The sequence below is a fragment of the Euprymna scolopes genome, chromosome 39, assembly GCF_053919585.1.
Source record: "Euprymna scolopes isolate OS-2025 chromosome 39, ASM5391958v1, whole genome shotgun sequence".
Taxonomy (NCBI): Eukaryota; Metazoa; Mollusca; class Cephalopoda; order Sepiida; family Sepiolidae; genus Euprymna; species Euprymna scolopes.
The window spans coordinates 67,529,621-67,554,374 of NC_136520.1; the positions used below are offsets into that span (position 1 = coordinate 67,529,621).

The 24,754-nt window shown below is 36.8% G+C and overlaps 1 protein-coding gene across 1 annotated transcript in view; it reads right to left on the reverse strand.

Annotated features, from left to right (window-relative positions):
* Positions 1–740: 740 nt before the first annotated feature.
* Positions 741–24,754, reverse strand: part of LOC145263920 (uncharacterized) — a 44,748-nt gene continuing 20,734 nt past the window's right edge. Inside the window, exon 2 of the mRNA XM_080120996.1 lies at positions 741–2,052. Within this exon, the coding sequence (XP_079977122.1) occupies positions 741–2,052 (1,312 nt within the window). The remainder of the gene's footprint in view (positions 2,053–24,754) is intronic.

Here is a 24,754-nt window from a genome sequence, read left to right on the forward strand (position 1 = left end):
AAACTACAACAATAAAAAAGAGATAAATTAAATCTGTCAATACAGAAACGTTGATTTAATTTGAATAAAATAAAATACGCATCAAGTGCGCTTGAAAGCCAAATCACAACGTAATATTAGAAAAATAAACAAATAGTTTACTTGCTTGAAATTTATAATATAAATATATTTCGGAGTTAAACTCCATCCTCAGTATGTTGTTTTCTTTCTTTTGTTCTCTTCTTCTTTTTTGTCATGTTGTGAAGTTGGGAATAAAAAACAAGAGAAAAAAAAAGAAAGAAAACAACATACTGAAGATGGAGTTTAGCCCCGAAATATATTCATGTTATAAATTTCAAGCAAGTAAAATATTTGCTTATTTTCCTAATATTACGTTGTGATTTGGCTTTCAAGCGCACTTGATACGTATTTTATTTTATAAGAAGAGATAAATTAAATCCGGAGTTAGTGTCTTTCAGCTTAAAAAAAAAAATAATAATAATTTTCTGGGCTAAATTAAAATAGCATTAAAAATTGTGTTCCCTTCTTGATGACATAAAATGAATCCTTTTTTTTTTCTTTTTTTTTTTTTTTTTAAAGATTATTTTTCCGGTGTTACAATGATTAAGAAATACAAACTTTGTTGAGGTTTATTGTGTATTTGTTTTTTGTTTTTTTAATGTTTTAGCCGGACATACAAACATACAAACGCACAGACAACTGCAATTTATATAAACAGATAACACTGCGCCGGTTTGTAATTAAAGTAGATTTAAACTGCGAAACTGTCTAATTTTCTTTCGATATAATTTCAAGATCGGTTTTGTGAATCTTCTTTTAAAGTTTTCGTCAATGACACTCCGCTTTTTGAAATCGTCACAGTGCTGTTGATTTCTAGCCTTTCTGTAGTGATTTACTTGGCCGAGCTTAATAGCGATTCTTGTATTCCTGGGTCCCTCGTAACCCTTGAAGAAAACCAAGCAGAAATGGTTACAAACCGACAGGCACTTGCGAGGATTGACAAAAGATTTCTCCGCACCCACGTGTACTAATTTCCTCGTAAAACGGATCATCTTCATTTCGCCTGTTTCGTTGGAACCGCAGTCGATTAGGAAATACGCCATATGAAAGACATACACTGGGAATTCGTCCATGAAGCCGTAATGTTTGTTGATACTTTGGATAAAACTGAGGTAGTTCGTAGCTTTGTTTCTCGGGGTGATTATCTCATCAAAATCTAGAGGAATAATGTATTTTGCTGAATACATTTGCCTCAACATGCAGTCGTTGAAGGAAATGGGGCTGCTTGCCATCTGTTTCCTCCACGTGTCGTCGCCGTATGGCGACGGTGTTACGAAAACTCGCATAATACCTTCGCGTTCGAATTGGCGAAACAGCCTTAGGTTATTCGCCGACATGTTGCACGGATAGACATAGATCTGCGTAACACCTAACGCCCTGTTAGCCTCCACCCACTCTACAATAGTGTATGGATCTATGTGGCCGTACGAGGTTTCCACGCATATTGAGAAATTGTTTTGCAGTTTCCGTTCCGGCACATAAACAAGGAGCAAGTTTGACTGCAAAGAGGTAGAGTTAAACGTCACGGAAACAAACTTTGGAACCGGTAACCCTTCTGCGACTTCACAACTATAAAAGAATTGATCGTACCGCACATTCTGAGAATACATACCAACACCGTTTTTCTTCGTGGTGCACGTGGATATTGTATTTGTTCTACAACCGCTTCCGGTCCACATTACAGCATAAGGGGAAGGTTTCGTCAAGGCCCCAACTGCAAGTATCAGAACAAAACGTTTTCCCTTGTGCAAACGCCTATCGTCATAATACGCTCTGTATAAAAAGATACTTCTGTCATCTGGTGAGGTCAGGTTCTGCCAGATCTTTCGGTGAACTTTTATTCGGATATTATTCCGGTCGAATTTTCCCGTTGAATATAACAATTTCAAAAGGCGATTCGGAGTTGCAGCTGAATTTATAAACAGTAGGATTGCGAGGAGAAATCCGATGCCAAATAAAAGTATCCAACGGAATTGGGCAGGTAAGTTCAACCTGAAATAGATAAAAACATAAATGAAATTCATAAAAAAATCTAGCGGGACCTGTGGAAATTCCACAGTGACATCTTTCATATGTATGCATATATGCACACACACACACACACACACACACACACACACACATATATATATATCTATATATATATATATATATATACACATATATATACACACATATATATACACACATATATATATACATCTAAAGATATTGTGAGACTAACCGTAGCCCTCGGCGCAAGAGGGTCCGTGTGTGCCTGGCGTGTGGGGTGGTGGCTGATCCTGTGGTCGGGGCAGCGGAAGAAAGAGTTTCAAGATGGCGCCTGCCTGCTTTTATTAGAGACGGAATCTCGCAGGATCGCGCGAGATCTCGCGGGGATGCAAATTAGCTAGGCCATCTTGAGTAATAAAAATCGGTCCATTGGAGGTGCGAGTCAGTCGGGTTCTGACGTTCGTGGCGATCAGTACAGTGACCGTTGGGTTCCGTGTCTATTCGTGCAGTCAGCTGAGCTTTGTAAGTTGCCTTCGCGCCGTGGCTGTGATTGTTTGTTGGTTTGCTGTGTGTTGCTGTGGTTCTTCAGTGAAACGCTTCGTCGCCCACGACGAGTCTCACCGTCTCCTACACAAGATACTCTTACAAGCTATTTCGGCCTCCCCACTCCGAACTTGGTTTTCTTTTCTTCAATGGCGGATAGGTTCGATCTAAAATTGATACCAGAATTCGACGGATCCGACCCGGTACTCAGCTGGGTTGAGAAGGTCGAATTACATTGTCAGTTGTCCGGCGTGAAAAATGTCGAGCGCGTGATTCCTCTGCGGCTGACCGGCGGGGCCTTCGCTGTATATCAGCAACTCAGCGCTGAGGAGAAGTGTGACTACTCGAGTATCAAGGCGGCGTTGTACAGGGCTTTCGCCACTGACCCCGCCACTGCATGGGAGCAGTTTGAGACGAGGTCTATACGCTTGGGCGAAACTGTGGACGTGTATCTCGCCGAACTTAAGAAGCTGACGGTGTTGTTCGGCGGTCTTCCCGAGAGGGCCCTAGCTTACAAATTCCTGTCAGGACTCCCCGCTGGAGCAAAGCAGCTCCTGCGAGCAACCTCTACCATGTCCTCACTACCGCTGAGTGACCTAGTGGACAGAGCCAGGACAATAATGAAGGACGACTCGACGGTGCAGGAAACGGTAGTCGCTGTCGCACAGGCCCCACCAAGTGGCGAAGGACCGTCTCAGGGACCCAGCCCGCAAGGTGATGTCATCTGCTACAGATGCAACGGGCGGGGCCACATGGCAAGAAATTGTAGAAGGCGATCGACGGCTGTTCGCTGCTACCGCTGTAACAAGACTGGGCACATGGCCCGAGACTGTGCGGGAAACGGGGACGGGGACAAGGTGCCAGTGCCGACCTCTTCCCCGAACAGAAAATAAACAAGGCGCTCCCTGTCATTCAGGTCCGAGTTAATGACACGTTATGTTCAGCCCTCCTTGATTCCGGTTGCTCCCGCACCATAGTGTGTGCGGACTTCTGTCGGGCGTGGAAAAAGAAGAACGTCAGGATAACTACCATCACTGGAAAAATACGAATGTGTTGCGGCGTGGGTGTGGTACACATTCGCACAAGAACTGGGAACTCAGCCAACGTCGAAGCGCTGGTGACACGCGAAAAACCGCTGAGTTTCGACCTGTTGCTAGGCTACGATGCCATCAAAGCCCTGGGCGGCGTGCGCATAACGCGCGCTGGCGTTGTAGAGTTTCAGGATAGGCCCCCGGTGTGCGCAGCACTAAGAGTCGACCAGCCGGACTTCAGTGCGGAATTCGACGACCAACAGAAGGCGTGGACCGCCACTTGGAGGTGGTCAGAAGACAAGGAACCGGCCAAACTACAAAACAAAGTGGCAGAGTACCGTATGCCCGACCAGATAAGGCCTGCATACGAAAGCGAGCTCCGTGAATGGATTAAGAACGGTTGGCTGATTCCATACCCCTACGACAAACTTGGACCCCCCAAGGGCCTGATACCGCTGATGGCAGTTGCCCAACCTAACAAGTTAAAGGTGAGGCCGGTAATGGACTACCGTGAGTTGAATGCGCACGTTGATGCGTTCACAGCGGACGCCGACGTCTGTGCCAGCAAGCTTCGAGAGTGGCGCCGGCAAGGGTCCAATGTGTCCCTACTGGACTTGAGAAAAGCATATTTGCAGGTCCGGATCGGCGAGGCGATGTGGCCTTTCCAGACAGTGATGTTTTCCGGGAAGAGATACTGTCTTACGCGACTCGGATTTGGGCTAAACGTAGCACCCCAGATAATGAAGGCTATCGTCAATGCCGTGTTGTCACAAGAAGAATGGATCAGAAAGGGAACATCGGCGTATATTGACGATATATACGTGAACGAAGATATCGTGTCCTCTTCGCGCGTAAGATCCAAACTTGCCGAGTTTGGTCTAAACTGCAAGGACTCTGAGCGGCTTGAGGATGGTGCCCGCGTATTGGGCTTGAGCGTTCAAGAGGAGCGAGGGATCCTGAGGTGGAGGCGTGGAACCGCAGTTCCCGACGTACCCGACGTTTACACAAGACGTGCCGTGTTCTCCCTGTGCGGGAAACTTGTGGGGCACCTTCCAGTATGCGGATGGGTTCGTGCAGCGACAGGCGTCATAAAAAGGAGGGCAAATGCGGTCAGCAAAGGCTGGGACGATGAGATAACCGACGAACTATTGGTTCGAATGTTAAAGGAGACCGTCGCTAGTGTGAAAAAGAATGACCCCGCCACAGGGGACTGGTGCGTGCAGGGAGACAAACTGAGCGTGTGGGTGGACGCAAGTTCTCTAGCGATCGGTGTAGTTTTGGAGAAAGATGGGGCCGTAGTTGAGGATGCCTGCTGGCTGCGACCGGCGAATGATGCTGCCCATATCAACCTGGCAGAACTCGACGCTGTAATAAAGGGCATTAACCTGGCACTTCAATGGGAAGTGAAGAAACTGCATGTGCACACCGACTCACTTTGCGTGCACCACTGGGTGTCGGACACACTCACGAGCAAGGCCAGGGCACGCACCAAGGCAGCCAGCGAAATGCTGATAAGACGGAGGCTCGAGACTGTGAAAAAACTGGTGACGGAGTACAACCTGTCCGTAGACGTAGTGCTCGTCGCCTCGGACTACAACCTCGCCGACAAGCTCACTCGGGTACCACGGAGATGGTATGAGGCTATGAAGAAAGAAGCTAAGCCATTGCCTCTGTGTGCTGCCTCCGTCGAGGAGGACGAAATCAGGAAGATACATCACGACAGTGGGCACCCCGGAGTGCAACGGACCTACTACTTTGTGAAGTTGGCTAGACCATCAATACCAAAAAGCGCAGTAAGAGCAGTGGTCAGGGAGTGCCAAACGTGCCAGTCCATCGACCCCGCCCCAGCCAGATGGCGGAAAGGACAGCTGGGAATGGACGCGACTTGGAGTCGGTTGGGTATGGATATAACCCACTACGGCAGCCAACACTTCCTCACGCTGATAGACTGCGGGCCAACGAGGTTCGCGATTTGGCGCCAATTGGCAAGGCAGGATTCCACCAGTGTCATCCACGAATTGGAATCCATATTCTACGAAAGGGGGCCGCCTGAGGAGATCCTCACAGATAACGACACGGCGTTCTGCAGCAGGGAATTTAGGCATTTTATGGACAACTGGGGGATCCGCCTTCGACACCGATGCGCGTATGTGCCGAGCGGCAATGGCATAGCGGAGCGATGCCACCGAACCGTGAAGAGGATCGCGGCCAGGAAGAAGTGTACGATCGCGGAGGCGGTTTACAGATACAACACAACGCCTAAGGACACCGTGACTGGCGGCAGTGCGCCTGCTGATGCGATTCATCACTACCACGTGCGCGTCAAGGACGTTGAAGTGTGTCTACCCGACCAACGAGAACCCCAGGGGACGTACCAAGTGGGAGACACCGTCTGGGTGAAGCCACCCGGCGGCCGGTGCACCAGCAGCTTTTGGAGGGGGCGGGTCACCGGCGTCATCAGTGAACAGGCCATACTAGTCGATGGTACTCCGCGCCACGTAAGGGATGTCCGGCCCGCTCTAAGCGCTGACCAATCGGCAAGCAGTGGAAGTAGCGAGTCATCCGACGATGAGCGATGGATCCAACCCGTGCCCCACGAACCTGGTGACTCAACTGCGAGCAGTGGAAGGAGCGAGTCATCCGACGATGAGCGATGGATCCAACCTGTGCCCCATGGACCTGATGACTCAACTGCGAGCTCTAATGCTGATGCTTCCGATGCCACTTCTGAGAGCTCCGATGAGGAAGTCCCGGCAATACCCCTCCGCAGGAGTGCTCGAATCAAACGGCCACGTCCGCCGTGTCACGTATGTGATCTGGAGACCAGGGGGGAGTGTGAGACTAACCGTAGCCCTCGGCGCAAGAGGGTCCGTGTGTGCCTGGCGTGTGGGGTGGTGGCTGATCCTGTGGTCGGGGCAGCGGAAGAAAGAGTTTCAAGATGGCGCCTGCCTGCTTTTATTAGAGACGGAATCTCGCAGGATCGCGCGAGATCTCGCGGGGATGCAAATTAGCTAGGCCATCTTGAGTAATAAAAATCGGTCCATTGGAGGTGCGAGTCAGTCGGGTTCTGACGTTCGTGGCGATCAGTACAGTGACCGTTGGGTTCCGTGTCTATTCGTGCAGTCAGCTGAGCTTTGTAAGTTGCCTTCGCGCCGTGGCTGTGATTGTTTGTTGGTTTGCTGTGTGTTGCTGTGGTTCTTCAGTGAAACGCTTCGTCGCCCACGACGAGTCTCACCGTCTCCTACACAAGATACTCTTACAGATATATATACATATATATATATATATTAAATTTATTTATACAAACATTGATAGATACACATGTGCACACATGTTTCTGTAACCACCTATTATTGGGGAGATTACGTCTCCAGGCCAAGAATTATCCTTGAAAACTGAAATTTCAAGATATGAAAATATTTTCTTATATTGTTTACAAAATTAGAATCCTACTTCCGCCCCCTCCCAATGGATAAGTAAGGTCATGATTATGATTCTACCCAATTTGATTACATAGGTCTCCTGATATTGTATTTTCTCAAACGGATAATCAAAAAGTTAGGCGAAATTCAAAATGTGTATGTGTGTATGTATGTATGTATGTATGTATGTATATATATATATATATATATATATATATATATATATATATATATATATTCTGTGTATACGTATGTATGAGTATGTATGTAGATGTGTATATGATATTTATATCGATGCATATGGATTTATATACGATGTTATGGAATGAATAAGGTAAGTACAACAATATATAAACATATGTATTCCGTTTATATAGCCTAAATGTTCCGAATTTTTTGTTCTATATCGTTATATATCTGTATAAACTTCGAAGGAGTAGTTATTTGATCTGAGGATAGATCTATGGGCTTCAATATGCATTCACTATAAGATTTTTATGTTGAAAAAATAACTCTACAACGTGCGAGAAATAGGAAGCGAGTGGGCGCGCGTAATAGAATTGTGTGAACTTAAATTCATATATATGCGTATAGGTGCTCGGAAAACTCGTGCCAGGAAAACTCGTCCCGGGAAAACTCGTCTCCGGAAAACTCGTACCCGGAAAAATCCCCCCTTTTGCTAGGTAAGAAAACTGGTCCCTTATTGAATAAATATCGATTGAAAACACATTTTATTACGGTTCTTAAAGGAGATATTGTTTTTAAAAGAGACTATGCACCCTCATAATATTTAAAAAAAAAAAATTATTTTTAACTCTTGCTTAAAAAACTAAACTTGATCACGGAGTCAAGATACGAAAAACGAAACCAAATATTTATTTTTAAAAAATACTCTAGTTTTAACACTTTGTGTCATTGCGAAACAAAAATAAAGAAAGAAAACACGTATTATCAGACGTGAGAACTAGATTAAAAAAAAAAGTAAAATTTAACATGTACACGCATGTGCGTAGAACTCGTAAGATAAAAATAGAACGAACACGATATCCGGTCCAAGAAATCACCCCCCCCCTCCAAATTTAGTCAGCCGGGATACTGCAAGTGGTGTTGGCGCGGCGCTTACGATAAGTATTATTTCCAAATGAAGCTAACCCTAAAAAAATACTAACTCTGACATTTCTTCTCTTTTAAACTTCTTATTTGTTTTGTAATTATGTGTATTTTAACTCATATATGCATTTGTCTTTTCTTTGGTTAGCTTTTTAAATTTTATTTTAATTTATATATGCATTTGTCTTTACTCTAGTTAGCTTTTTAAATTCACCCCCCCTCCCCAAGCAAAACTCAATCATGTTCTCTTCCAGCTAAAATAATCTCCACGCTCTTTACCAAGGCTAGGGAATAAATAACATTAGGCCATATAAATGTTCCGAATTTAGCACAAACGTGGATTTATTTTTTTACTGTAGAAGTGAGGAGAACTTTATTTAAGTAATATACTTAATATCTACAATTACCCTATGATCGCTTGTATTAATAAAGAGGCCTCGTTGATATCTCTACCAAACCACTGGATATGGCCTTTAACTGTTACTATAATTGTAACTGAAATCTACAGTGATATTAGCTGCGGCACTAGGACTTATTTCTGAATAGATACGTTATCTTATCCCCAACCCAACCTTAATGACTGCCTAAAAATATGAATTCCGAATCACAACGAAATAATTGTTTCTCTTTACCTCCAAGACGACTGCCTATGTCTAACCTGCATGCAAAATAGGGGAAAAGAAAGGTAGATTTTATTTTCTCCCAAACTAAAACAATACTGTAAACTCTAAATCCAAATGAAACTTTACTGTATTCTGTAAGTAAATAACCGTAACCCTTGAAAGCTAACAATCTGCCCCCCCCCTCTAGCCAAATTATGCACTCGGATGCAAAGCGATCTTCATTACATAGCAATTGCCTCTTCCTAGATGGTTCTGCAACAAACAATACTAAACCAAGCCGATACTCCCTGCCATGCAAAACTCTCTTTGATTCTTAAATGAAAACTGAAACTATCTTCCCCTGAATAGTGGAAATACTGAAAACTCGCCCAAATATATATTACTTAATTATACATACGAAATACACCATAACCTAAAATGTACCTCCAGTTACACCCTGAGTATACTGCACCTACACCCTAACCTCCGTAAACCTAAATATACAGTGACTGAGCAAAATTTCTTAGCTCAATTCCTAATACCTACTCAAACTATAACGTTATCCTGAACCCAAACTAACATAAAGTTATAAAAAAAAAATGCAAAAACCTAAGGTAAAAGTCCTAATCCGCACTAACGCTTTTCTAACAAGCCTCCCCTCAAAACTGCTCCCACTGCATGCCCCTAAATAACTTTGAAGAGTGTAACTATTCATTAGATATATAATCTCTACAAACTAACCCTGTAACATTAACAAACAAGCCCCCCCACAAAACCGCTTCCACTGCATGCCCCTAAATCACTTTGAGAAGTGTAACTATTTATTAGATATATAACCTTTACGAGCTAACCCTGTAACATTAACTAAACACGCGGGGTCGCAGAAATACCTGGAGTAGGACCCAGGCGCGGAGCAAACCCTCTCAGGGCTGATGGACCCAGTAGATCTTCCCAGATCACCGTCTAGGAGAAGGAAAACTCTGAAACTAAACCAAAGGGGAGGGAGGCCTCTCCAGTCTTGGACGACAACCTTCCTAGAGCTGGTGACTCAAACAAATTACCGGTCTGCAAACCTAAATTGCTTAAGGAGTAGATAGGCTCTGTCTATCGTCGGCTTCCATACTCCTTCTTTGCCTATTAGTCAAGCGCAGAGACACTATCACAGGTAAATTGACAAAACACTTAGTGGTAGATCTTGTTTCTTGTCTAGGGCATTGAATGCCGTTCCCCCACTCCCGACACATCCCACCCCTCATAACTGGGCACTTGGGAGTGCTTGAGTACCACGCATGCCTGTGCAATTAGATTGGGTGATCTTCTTCTGATGGGCTGGGGGTACCGGATTGACAGTTCCTGGCTTCTGTTTCCGACTGGTAGTACAGGTGCCCTAACTCTTTGGTAGTGCTTAGAGCGGCTGCTCCATCAACACATGTATAATATTGGGTTGTTTGTAGCGCCATGTCGCGCATGGAAAGGGACCCTGTACTCATCCCCGATCGGCTTTCCCGAGGCCACAGTCCTAGTTGAAGAAAGGTCAGCCATTGGTCTACTTGTGTTGCATGTCTGATATCCTGCATAACCTCTTGTTCAGCTCCCCCTCATCTAACTGAAACTCTTTAAAAACATGATGACACTAAAATAAAAAAAATAAGCTTAAACCAGGCCTAGGGACAAACAAATTCAACTTGCCTCCTCCCTTGAGGCTTGCATTCACAAATATCCGTGGGCTTAGAACTAATTTAGCTGATGTTGAAGCATTTCTCCTAACAAATACCCCGGATATCTTAGCACTAAGCGAGACTAACCTACACTCCTCCATCCCCTCTAACTACTTTAACATGCCTGGCTATCTCCCACTCTGCCGTAAGGACTCTGACAGACATATGCACGGACTTGGAGTCTACATTCGTAATACCCTCCCCCTGACTAGAGAAACAAACCTAGAAACGGACGATCAAGCCTTTATGTGCTTTAGACTAAACATACAACACAACATTAGCTACTTTTATTTTCTCTACCGCTCTCCCTCAACCCAGGACTGCACCATAATAAACAAAATCCCTGACAGTATAGACACAGCACTCTCCCTCGACACTAGCGCCCAAGTCCATGTATTTGGTGACTTTAATGTTCACCACAAAAACTGGCTTGGATTCTCTACTCACACAGATGCAGCGGGCAACACAACACATAGTTTTGCTATATCTCACTCCATATCACAAATGGTTACGTTTCCAACCCGTTTCCCTGACCAGCAAGAACAACAAGCATCACTTCTAGATCTGTTTCTGACTACAGTTCCCGAGGATTGTACAACAAATGCTAACAGCCCACTCGGGAATGCTGACCATTCAGTGATAATGGTAGAAATCGCCCTAAACTCTAGACCCAAAACTGAAAAACCAGTGCTCAAAACAACGAGATATTATAAAAAGCCTGACTGGGAAGCCATCAGAGATCTTATCAGAGATGCCCCATGGGGAAATATTTTTTCTCTTCCTGCCGAACAGTGCGCAAATGAGACCACTGAATGGTTCAAAACAGCAATGGAAGCACATGTTCCCATGCGGAAATTTTATAGCAAGCCCCACTCTCCCCAATGGTTTACTTCGACTTGCGCAACTGCCATTGCTCAAAGGCAGCATGCATACCGCAGATTTAACCGACATAAGTCCAATTCAAACAAACAGAAGTACATAGAAGCTAGAAATAACGTTAAGAAAGAAATAGCGACAGCCAAGAGAGAATTTACTGAAACCACTAAAAAACGCATCGAAGCACAAAAATTAGGAAATCGTGACTTCTGGAAAATCTACAACAGTGTAGTAAATAATGGGCAATCAACAATTCCCCCACTTACCAACAATCACGAGGTTGTTTGCTCAGCAACCGACAAAGTTAATATGCTTGTCAGCTGGTTTGCCTCGAACTCCACACTGGACCCTTCCAACCACCCCCTGCCTGACTTTCCTTTGCGGACAGACGCCATGCTAGACGATCTAAAAATCACCCCTGCTCAGGTACACGCTATCATAAAAAATCTTGACACTTCAAAAGCATGTGGACCTGATCTCATCCCAGCTGTGCTATTAAAAAAGTGCTCAGCCGAAGTAGCTCCAGTTCTCTCCAAACTCTACAACAAATGCTTTAATGAATCATGCTTTCCGGGCTGTTGGAAAACCGCTTCTGTAGTAGCAATATTAAAGAATTCTGGCGAAAGAACTGACCCATCAAATTATCGCCCCATTAGCCTCCTCCCACTTTTCGCCAAAATATTTGAGACCATAATTAACCATGCTCTAGTCCGGCACCTTACAGATGCTAAACTTCTGACTGACAAACAATATGGATTTAGACAAGCCCGTTCCACAGCTGACATCCTCACTGTAATCTCTGAACGTATATACCATTCACTGGACAAAGCGGGGGAGGGCAGAGCGGTAGCTCTGGATATATCTAAGGCTTTTGACAGGGTATGGCACAAGGGTCTCCTCAGGAAAATTAAATCATACGGTATCACTGGTAGAATACTTAGCATAATTAAATCCTTCTTAGATAAGAGAAAAATCCAGGTTGTCCTCGACGGTCGAACATCTAAACAGTGTGATATAAATGCAGGAGTGCCTCAGGGGTCTATTCTTGGGCCTCTATTGTTCCTGATATTTATTAATGACCTCCCCGACAAAACTGTCTCTGAGATGGGTATATATGCTGATGACACTACACTCTATAACAGGCATGACAGGAAAACAAATGAACACATATCTAAAGAAATGGCAAAAACACTAGAGGATGACCTCCAATCTGTAGTGGAATGGGGACATAAATGGATGGTCACATTCAATGCTGCCAAGACCAAACTGGTTTCCTTCAATAACTACAAGAAACCTTCTCTGCCATCAATAGCAATGGCCAGTGATTCCCTTTTTGAGGGGTACATCTTTCAAACTGCTTGGCCTAACGTTCACAGGAAACATGAGCTGGAACAATTATATTGAAAACATTGCCAGGGCCGCTGCAAAAAAGGTAGGCTCTCTCTACCGTGCTAGAAAACTACTGACACCTGAAAGTATCCTGTATCTCTATAAGGCCACCATTCGCCCATGTATGGAGTATTGTTGTCACATCTGGGTTGGTGCGTCTACTACTAGTCTCTCGCTCCTAGACAAGGTTAAAAAAAGAGTCGCCAATCTGATAGGCCCTGAACTGGCATCTTAGCTTCAACCTCTGTCCCATCGACGAAACGTTGCATCCCTCTGCTTGTTCTACAAGTATTTTAATGGTGAATGCTCTGACGAACTGCAGACACTTGTCGCCCCACGACGCAGACACCCTTGACAAACCTGACAGGCAGCTAAATCCCACCCCACACAGTAGAGATCCCTAGATGTAAAAGATCTTTCTACTCCAGTAGTTTCTTCCCCAGAACCGCTAGACTCTGGAATTCTATTCCAGGATTCTGCTTCCCTAACTGTACTGACATGCAGAAGTTCAAGTGCAACGTGAACCGACATCTTGCTGACCAAATCCCTACATAGTGCCCCAGTAGTTGCTGACCCTGATAGTAGCCCCCTACACCTGAGTGGCAATGTGCCTTGTTTGGGGTGAAAATGTAAAAAAAAAAGAAAAAAAAAAGAAAGCAATTATTTTATTTAGAAGAATTAATTCAGTTTAAATAATTCTTGTGTTGTTACAAAACAACAAAAAAGAAAACACGGTCGTTTGATACTGCGCTGAAATAATAACGTTATTATTTCGAAAGCCATTCTTAACATGGGGAGTAGGAGGGTATCGTTTAAAAGTCATTTCGGGGGCACTTGTGCAGTACTTAAAAATATACAAATTTATTTTCTTTTGGAGGTGGGGGAGGCTCGTTTTAAAACTATATCTACCTCAATATTTTCTTTAATTTTCGGACAGTTTTTGTTAAAAATTATTTACTAAGTTATGTCGAGTGCGACATTACTTGTTATTTCTCTTTAGATAAATAAACACTTTAAAATAAGTTTAAACACCAAAAAATTACAAAGCTAGGTAGAAAACGAAAACTTAGAAAAATCAATTAAAATTTTTAAAATAATAAACATGTAAAAATATTTTTTAAAATATTATGGGATGTGCATTATTGCCTAAAAATATACAAATTTATTTTCTTTTGGAGGGGGGTCTCGTTTTAAAACAATATCTACCTCAACATTTTCTTTAATCTTCTATTTTTAAGCAATTATCCTCCTAAGACGTGATTCTCTTATGTCGGACATTTTTTGTTCATATGTAACACTCGACATTACTTTTTTTTTTTTTTAACTAAATAAACTCTTTAAAATAAGTTGAAAGACCAAAAACTTTCAAAGCTAGGTAGAAAACGAAAACTTCTGTGCGAGTGTTGCGGGACTCACGGGTGTGTCGATGTTAATCCCGAAAAATCAGTGATGAGTAGTCATAAAATCAGTGATGAGTAGTCATAAAATCAGTGATGAGTAATAATAAAATCAGTGATGAGTAGTAATAAAATCAGTGATGAGTAGTAATAAAATCAGTGATGAGTAGTAATAAAATCAGTGATGAGTAGTCATAAAATCAGTGATGAGTAGTCATAAAATCAGTGATGAGTAATAATAAAATCAGTGATGAGTAATAATAAAATCAGTGATGAGTAGTAATAAAATCAGTGATGAGTAATAATAAAATCAGTGATGAGTAGTAATTAAATAAGTGATGAGTAATAATAAAATCAGTGATGAGTAAAAATAAAATCAGTGATGAGTAGTAATAAAATCAGTGATGAGTAGTAATAAAATCAGTGATGAGTAATAATAAAATCAGTGATGAGTAGTCATAAAATCAGTGATGAGTAATAATAAAATCAGTGATGAGTAGTCATAAAATCAGTGATGAGTAATAATAAAATCAGTGATGAGTAGTCATAAAATCAGTGATGAGTAGTCATAAAATCAGTGATGAGTAATAATAAAATCAGTGATGAGTAATAATAAAATCAGTGATGAGTAAAAATAAAATCAGTGATGAGTAGTAATAAAATCAGTGATGAGTAGTAATAAAATCAGTGATGAGTAGTAATAAAATCAGTGATGAGTAGTAATAAAATCAGTGATGAGTAGTAATAAAATCAGTGATGAGTAGTCATAAAATCAGTGATGAGTAGTCATAAAATCAGTGATGAGTAGTCATAAAATCAGTGATGAGTAGTCATAAAATCAGTGATGAGTAATAATAAAATCAGTGATGAGTAGTAATAAAATCAGTGATGAGTAGTCATAAAAGCAGTGATGAGTAGTAATAAAATCAGTGATGAGTAATAATAAAATCAGTGATGAGTAATAATAAAATCAGTGATGAGTAGTAATAAAATCAGTGATGAGTAGTAATAAAATCAGTGATGAGTAGTAATAAAATCAGTGATGAGTAGTAATAAAATCAGTGATGAGTAATAATAAAATCAGTGATGAGTAATAATAAAATCAGTTATGAGTAGTAATAAAATCAGTGATGAGTAGTAATAAAATCAGTGATGAGTAGTAATAAAATCAGTGATGAGTAGTCATAAAATCAGTGATGAGTAGTAATAAAATCAGTGATGAGTAGTAATAAAATCAGTGATGAGTAGTAATAAAATCAGTGATGAGTAATAATAAAATCAGTGATGAGTAGTAATAAAATCAGTGATGAGTAGTAATAAAATCAGTGATGAGTAGTCATAAAATCAGTGATGAGTAATAATAAAATCAGTGATGAGTAATAATAAAATCAGTGATGAGTAATAATAAAATCAGTGATGAGTAGTAATTAAATCAGTGATGAGTAGTAATAAAATCAGTGATGAGTAGTCATAAAATCAGTGATGAGTAGTAATAAAATCAGTGATGAGTAATAATAAAATCAGTGATGAGTAGTAATAAAATCAGTGATGAGTAGTAATAAAATCAGTGATGAGTAGTCATAAAATCAGTGATGAGTAGTAATATAATCAGTGATGAGTAATAATAAAATCAGTGATGAGTAGTAATAAAATCAGTGATGAGTAGTCATAAAATCAGTGATGAGTAGTAATAAAATCAGTGATGAGTAGTAATAAAATCAGTGATGAGTAGTCATAAAATCAGTGATGAGTAGTAATAAAATCAGTGATGAGTAGTAATAAAATCAGTGATGAGTAGTAATAAAATCAGTGATGAGTAGTAATAAAATCAGTGATGAGTAGTCATAAAATCAGTGATGAGTAATAATAAAATCAGTGATGAGTAATAATAAAATCAGTGATGAGTAATAATAAAATCAGTGATGAGTAGTAATTAAATCAGTGATGAGTAGTAATAAAATCAGTGATGAGTAGTCATAAAATCAGTGATGAGTAGTAATAAAATCAGTGATGAGTAATAATAAAATCAGTGATGAGTAGTAATAAAATCAGTGATGAGTAGTAATAAAATCAGTGATGAGTAGTCATAAAATAAGTGATGAGTAGTAATATAATCAGTGATGAGTAATAATAAAATCAGTGATGAGTAGTAATAAAATCAGTGATGAGTAATAATAAAATCAGTGATGAGTAATAATAAAATCAGTGATGAGTAGTAATAAAATCAGTGATGAGTAATAATAAAATCAGTGATGAGTAGTAATTAAATCAGTGATGAGTAATAATAAAATCAGTGATGAGTAATAATAAAATCAGTGATGAGTAATAATAAAATCAGTGATGAGTAGTAATTAAATCAGTGATGAGTAATAATAAAATCAGTGATGAGTAAAAATAAAATCAGTGATGAGTAGTAATAAAATCAGTGATGAGTAGTAATAAAATCAGTGATGAGTAGTAATAAAATCAGTGATGAGTAATAATAAAATCAGTGATGAGTAATAATAAAATCAGTGATGAGTAGTCATAAAATCAGTGATGAGTAGTAATAAAATCAGTGATGAGTAGTCATAAAATCAGTAATGAGTAGTCATAAAATCAGTGATGAGTAGTCATAAAATCAGTGATGAGTAGTCATAAAATCAGTGATGAGTAATAATAAAATCAGTGATGAGTAATAATAAAATCAGTGATGAGTAGTAATAAAATCAGTGATGAGTAGTAATAAAATCAGTGATGAGTAATAATAAAATCAGTGATGAGTAATAATAAAATCAGTGATGAGTAGTAATAAAATCAGTGATGAGTAAAAATAAAATCAGTGATGAGTAGTAATTAAATCAGTGATGAGTAATAATAAAATCAGTGATGAGTAATAATAAAATCAGTGATGAGTAATAATAAAATCAGTGATGAGTAGTAATAAAATCAGTGATGAGTAATAATAAAATCAGTGATGAGTAAAAATAAAATCAGTGATGAGTAGTAATAAAATCAGTGATGAGTAAAAATAAAATCAGTGATAGTAGTAATTAAATCAGTGATGAGTAATAATAAAATCAGTGATGAGTAATAATAAAATCAGTGATGAGTAATAATAAAATCAGTGATGAGTAGTAATTAAATCAGTGATGAGTAGTCATAAAATCAGTGATGAGTAAAAATAAAATCAGTGATGAGTAGTAATAAAATCAGTGATGAGTAGTAATAAAATCAGTGATGAGTAATAATAAAATCAGTGATGAGCAATAATAAAATCAGTGATGAGTAGTCATAAAATCAGTGATGAGTAGTAATAAAATCAGTGATGAGTAGTCATAAAATCAGTGATGAGTAGTCATAAAATCAGTGATGAGTAGTCATAAAATCAGTGATGAGTAGTCATAAAATCAGTGATGAGTAGTCATAAAATCAGTGGTGAGTAGTCATAAAATCAGTGATGAGTAGTCATAAAATCAGTGATGAGTAGTCATAAAATCAGTGATGAGTAGTCATAAAATCAGTGATGAGTAGTAATAAAATCAGTGATGAGTAATAATAAAATCAGTGATGAGTAGTAATAAAATCAGTGATGAGTAATAATAAAATCAGTGATGAGTAATAATAAAATCAGTGATGAGTAATAATAAAATCAGTGATGAGTAGTAATTAAATCAGTGATGAGTAATAATAAAATCAGTGATGAGTAAAAATAAAATCAGTGATGAGTAGTAATAAAATCAGTGATGAGTAGTAATAAAATCAGTGATGATTAGTAATAAAATCAGTGATGAGTAATAATAAAATCAGTGATGAGTAATAATAAAATCAGTGATGAGTAATAATAAAATCAGTGATGAGTAATAATAAAATCAGTGATGAGTAGTAATAAAATCAGTGATGAGTAGTAATAAAATCAGTGATGAGTAATAATAAAATCAGTGATGAGTAATAATAAAATCAGTGATGAGTAGTAATAAAATCAGTGATGAGTAATAATAAAATCAGTGATGAGTAATAATAAAATCAGTGATGAGTAGTCATAAAATCAGTGATGAGTAATAATAAAATCAGTGATGAGTAGTAATAAAATCAGTGATGAGTAATAATAAAATCAGTGATGAGTAGTAATAAAATCAGTGATGAGTAGTAATAAAATCAGTGATGAGTAATAATAAAATCAGTGATGAGTAGTAATAAAATCAGTGATGAGTAAGAATAAAATGAGTGATGAGTAGTCATAAAATCAGTGATGAGTAGTAATAAAATCAGTGATGAGTAGTCATAAAATCAGTGATGAGTAGTCATAAAATCAGTGATGAGTAAGAATAAAATCAGTGATGAGTAATAATAAAATCAGTGATGAGTAGTAATAAAATCAGTGATGAGTAGTAATAAAATCAGTGATGAGTAATAATAAAATCAGTGATGAGTAATAATAAAATCAGTGATGAGTAGTAATAAAATCAGTGATGAGTAAAAATAAAATCAGTGATGAGTAGTAATTAAATCAGTGATGAGTAATAATAAAATCAGTGATGAGTAATAATAAAATCAGTGATGAGTAATAATAAAATCAGTGATGAGTAGTAATTAAATCAGTGATGAGTAATAATAAAATCAGTGATGAGTAAAAATAAAATCAGTGATGAGTAGTAATAAAATCAGTGATGAGTAAAAATAAAATCAGTGATGAGTGGTAATTAAATCAGTGATGAGTAATAATAAAATCAGTGATGAGTAATAATAAAATCAGTGATGAGTAATAATAAAATCAGTGATGAGTAGTAATTAAATCAGTGATGAGTAGTCATAAAATCAGTGATGAGTAAAAATAAAATCAGTGATGAGTAGTAATAAAATCAGTGATGAGTAGTAATAAAATCAGTGATGAGTAGTAATAAAATCAGTGATGAGTAATAATAAAATCAGTGATGAGTAATAATAAAATCAGTGATGAGTAGTCATAAAATCAGTGATGAGTAGTAATAAAATCAGTGATGAGTAGTCATAAAATCAGTGATGAGTAGTCATAAAATCAGTGATGAGTAGTCATAAAATCAGTGATGAGTAGTCATAAAATCAGTGATGAGTAGTCATAAAATCAGTGATGAGTAGTCATAAAATCAGTGATGAGTAGTCATAAAATCAGTGATGAGTAGTCATAAAATCAGTGATAAGTAATAATAAAATCAGTGATGAGTAGTCATAAAATCAGTGATGAGTAATAATAAAATCAGTGATGAGTAGTAATAAAATCAGTGATGAGTAGTAATAAAATCAGTGATGAGTAATAATATCATCAGTGATGAGTAATAATAAAATCAGTGATGAGTAGTAATAAAATCAGTTATGAGTAGTCATAAAATCAGTGATGAGTAGTAATAAAATCAGTGATGAGTAATAATAAAATCAGTGATGAGTAGTAATAAAATCAGTGATGAGTAGTAATAAAATCAGTGATGAGTAATAATATAATCAGTGATGAGTAGTAATAAAATCAGTGATGAGTAGTAATAAAATCAGTGATGAGTAATAATAAAATCAGTGATGAGTAGTAATAAAATCAGTGATGAGTAATAATAAAATCAGTGATGAGTAGTAATAAAATCAGTGATGAGTAATAATAAAATCAGTGATGAGTAAAAATAAAATCAGTGATGAGTAGTAATAAAATCAGTGATGAGTAAAAATAAAATCAGTGATGAGTAGTAATTAAATCAGTGATGAGTAATAATAAAATCAGTGATGAGTAAAAATAAAATCAGTGATGAGTAATAATAAAATCAGTGATGAGTAGTAATTAAATCAGTGATGAGTAGTCATAAAATCAGTGATGAGTAAAAATAAAATCAGTGATGAGTAGTAATAAAATCAGTGATGAGTAATAATAAAATCAGTGATGAGTAATAATAAAATCAGTGATGAGTAGTAATAAAATCAGTGATGAGTAATAATAAAATCAGTGATGAGTAATAATAAAATCAGTGATGAGTAATAATAAAATCAGTGATGAGTAGTAATTAAATCAGTGATGAGTAAAAATAAAATCAGTGATGAGTAGTCATAAAATCAGTGATGAGTAGTAATAAAATCAGTGATGAGTAATAATAAAATCAGTGATGAGTAGTAATAAAATCAGTGATGAGTAATAATAAAATCAGTGATGAGTAATAATAAAATCAGTGATGAGTAGTAATAAAATCAGTGATGAGTAATAATAAAATCAGTGATGAGTAATAATAAAATCAGTGATGAGTAGTCATAAAATCAGTGATGAGTAATAATAAAATCAGTGATGAGTAGTAATAAAAGCAGTGATGAGTAATAATAAAATCAGCGATGAGTAGTAATAAAATCAGTGATGAGTAGTAATAAAATCAGTGATGAGTAATAATAAAATCAGTGGTGAGTAGTAATAAAATCAGTGATGAGTAAAAATAAAATCAGTGATGAGTAGTCATAAAATCAGTGATGAGTAGTAATAAAATCAGTGATGAGTAATAATAAAATCAGTGATGAGTAGTAATAAAATCAGTGATGAGTAATAATAAAATCAGTGATGAGTAATAATAAAATCAGTGATGAGTAATAATAAAATCAGTGATGAGTAGTCATAAAATCAGTGATGAGTAGTAATAAAATCAGTGATGAGTAGTCATAAAATCAGTGATGAGTAGTCATATAATCAGTTATGAGTAGTCATAAAATCAGTGATGAGTAGTCATAAAATCAGTGATGAGTAATAATAAAATCAGTGATGAGTAATAATAAAATCAGTGATGAGTAGTAATAAAATCAGTGATGAGTAATAATAAAATCAGTGATGAGTAAAAATAAAATCAGTGATGAGTAGTAATAAAATCAGTGATGAGTAGTAATAAAATCAGTGATGAGTAGTAATAAAATCAGTGATGAGTAATAATAAAATCAGTGATGAGTAATAATAAAATCAGTGATGAGTAGTCATAAAATCAGTGATGAGTAGTAATAAAATCAGTGATGAGTAGTCATAAAATCAGTGATGAGTAGTCATAAAATCAGTGATGAGTAGTAATAAAATCAGTGATGAGTAGTAATAAAATCAGTGATGAGTAGTAATAAAATCAGTGATGAGTAAAAATAAAATCAGTGATGAGTAGTAATAAAATCAGTGATGAGTAGTAATAAAATCAGTGATGAGTAGTAATAAAATCAGTGATGAGTAATAATAAAATCAGTGATGAGTAGTAAAAAAATCAGTGATGAGTAATAATAAAATCAGTGATGAGTAGTAATAAAATCAGTGATGAGTAATAATAAAATCAGTGATGAGTAGTAATAAAATCAGTGATGAGTAATAATAAAATCAGTGATGAGTAGTCATAAAATCAGTGATGAGTAGTCATAAAATCAGTGATGAGTAGTCATAAAATCAGTGATGAGTAGTAATAAAATCAGTGATGAGTAGTAATAAAATCAGTGATGAGTAATAATAAAATCAGTGATGAGTAGTCATAAAATCAGTGATGAGTAGTAATAAAATCAGTGATGAGTAGTCATAAAATCAGTGATGAGTAGTAATAAAATCAGTGATGAGTAGTAATAAAATCAGTGATGAGTAATAATAAAATCAGTGATGAGTAGTAATAAAATCAGTGATGAGTAATAATAAAATCAGTGATGAGTAGTAATAAAATCAGTGATGAGTAATAATAAAATCAGTGATGAGTAATAATAAAATCAGTGATGAGTAGTCATAAAATCAGTGATGAGTAGTCATAAAATCAGTGATGAGTAGTCATAAAATCAGTGATGAGTAGTAATAAAATCAGTGATGAGTAGTAATAAAATCAGTGATGAGTAGTCATAAAATCAGTGATGAGTAATAATAAAATCAGTGATGAGTAGTAATAAAATCAGTGATGAGTAGTAATAAAATCAGTGATGAGTAGTAATAAAATCAGTGATGAGTAATAATAAAATCAGTGATGAGTAGTAATAAAATCAGTGATGAGTAGTAATAAAATCAGTGATGAGTAGTAATAAAATCAGTGATGAGTAGTAATAAAATCAGTGATGAGTAATAATAAAATCAGTGATGAGTAGTAATAAAATCAGTGATGAGTAGTCATAAAATCAGTGATGAGTAGTAATAAAATCAGTGATGAGTAGTAATAAAATCAGTGATGAGTAATAATAAAATCAGTGATGAGTAGTAATAAAATCAGTGATGAGTAATAATAAAATCAGTGATGAGTAGTAATAAAATCAGTGATGAGTAATAATAAAATCAGTGATGAGTAGTCATAAAATCAGTGATGAGTAGTAATAAAATCAGTGATGAGTAGTCATAAAATCAGTGATGAGTAATAATAAAATCAGTGATGAGTAGTAATAAAATCAGTGATGAGTAGTAATAAAATCAGTGATGAGTAGTAATAAAATCAGTGATGAGTAATAATAAAATCAGTGATGAGTAGTAATAAAATCAATGATGAGTAATAATAAAATCAGTGATGAGTAGTAATAAAATCAGTGATGAGTAATAATAAAATCAGTGATGAGTAGTCATAAAATCAGTGATGAGTAGTCATAAAATCAGTGATGAGTAGTAATAAAATCAGTGATGAGTAGTAATAAAATCAGTGATGAGTAATAATAAAATCAGTGATGAGTAGTAATAAAATCAGTGATGAGTAGTCATAAAATCAGTGATGAGTAGTCATAAAATCAGTGATGAGTAGTAATAAAATCAGTGATGAGTAGTCATAAAATCAGTGATGAGTAGTAATAAAATCAGTGATGAGTAGTAATAAAATCAGTGATGAGTAGTAATAAAATCAGTGATGAGTAATAATAAAATCAGTGATGAGTAGTAATAAAATCAGTGATGAGTAATAATAAAATCAGTGATGAGTAGTAATAAAATCAGTGATGAGTAATAATAAAATCAGTGATGAGTAGTAATAAAATCAGTGATGAGTAATAATAAAATCAGTGATGAGTAGTCATAAAATCAGTGATGAGTAGTCATAAAATCAGTGATGAGTAGTCATAAAATCAGTGATGAGTAGTAATAAAATCAGTGATGAGTAATAATAAAATCAGTGATGAGTAGTCATAAAATCAGTGATGAGTAATAATAAAATCAGTGATGAGTAGTAATAAAATCAGTGATGAGTTATAATAAAATCAGTGATGAGTAGTAATAAAATCAGTGATGAGTAATAATAAAATCAGTGATGAGTAATAATAAAATCAGTGATGAGTAATAATAAAATCAGTGATGAGTAGTAATAAAATCAGTGATGAGTAATAATAAAATCAGTGATGAGTAGTAATAAAATCAGTGATGAGTAATAATAAAATCAGTGATGAGTAGTAATAAAATCAGTGATGAGTAATAATAAAATCAGTGATGAGTAGTAATAAAATCAGTGATGAGTAGTAATAAAATCAGTGATGAGTAGTAATAAAATCAGTGATGAGTAGTCATAAAATCAGTGATGAGTAATAATAAAATCAGTGATGAGTAGTAATAAAATCAGTGATGAGTAATAATAAAATCAGTGATGAGTAGTCATAAAATCAGTGATGAGTAATAATAAAATCAGTGATGAGTAGTCATAAAATCAGTGATGAGTAGTAATAAAATCAGTGATGAGTAGTAATAAAATCAGTGATGAGTAATAATAAAATCAGTGATGAGTAATAATAAAATCAGTGATGAGTAGTAATAAAATCAGTGATGAGTAGTCATAAAATCAGTGATGAGTAGTAATAAAATCAGTGATGAGTAATAATAAAATCAGTGATGAGTAGTAATAAAATCAGTGATGAGTAGTAATAAAATCAGTGATGAGTAGTAATAAAATCAGTGATGAGTAGTAATAAAATCAGTGATGAGTAGTAATAAAATCAGTGATGAGTAGTAATAAAATCAGTGATGAGTAATAATAAAATCAGTGATGAGTAGTAATAATAATAGATGATAAGAATCAAGTGTAAAAATGGAGTTGAAACAATCAAGACGAATGGATAAATTAAATACAATGTTCAGATTTGTTGAATTCAGTTGGAGAGAGTTTGAAAAATCATGTTTGCAGGGCTTGACTTGATGTCGATTCATGTTGAGAGACGTTGGTAATAATTCGTCATCGTTCCTTGATCCGACTGCAATCTGTTAGAGATCGGCGGTATCGATGTCTTTGATGGCATCGTATAAGCATGCGTGTGGTTCACCGACATTGTGGGAGAAATGCGATGTAGTCGTGCTTATGCATGCGTTAAAGCGTATCAGGATTGTTTACGAATCTGAGGTGCAAGTAATAACGAACTCGTTCAGAAATGTTGGATGACCGCTGGCGATGTATGTAGAATTGTCAGTTGGCGGTTTGTTCGACGTGTTAGGAGGTCCATGTGTGTTTTTGGCGCGAATTGGCTGTCGTTCGGCGTTTGATTCGAAGAAAACCATGTTGTTTTATCTTCGATTATTGAGCGATATATCGCAAAAAATCGGTAATTTTGAGAGATCAGTGTCGTTATTTCTTAAGAAAATCTGAAGTTGAGAGGCGCCGAGGGAAACGATAAGCCGCTAAAATCCATATGGGCCAAGTTCGAGTGTGCGAGTCTTTCATAACGTCTCTTTATTGT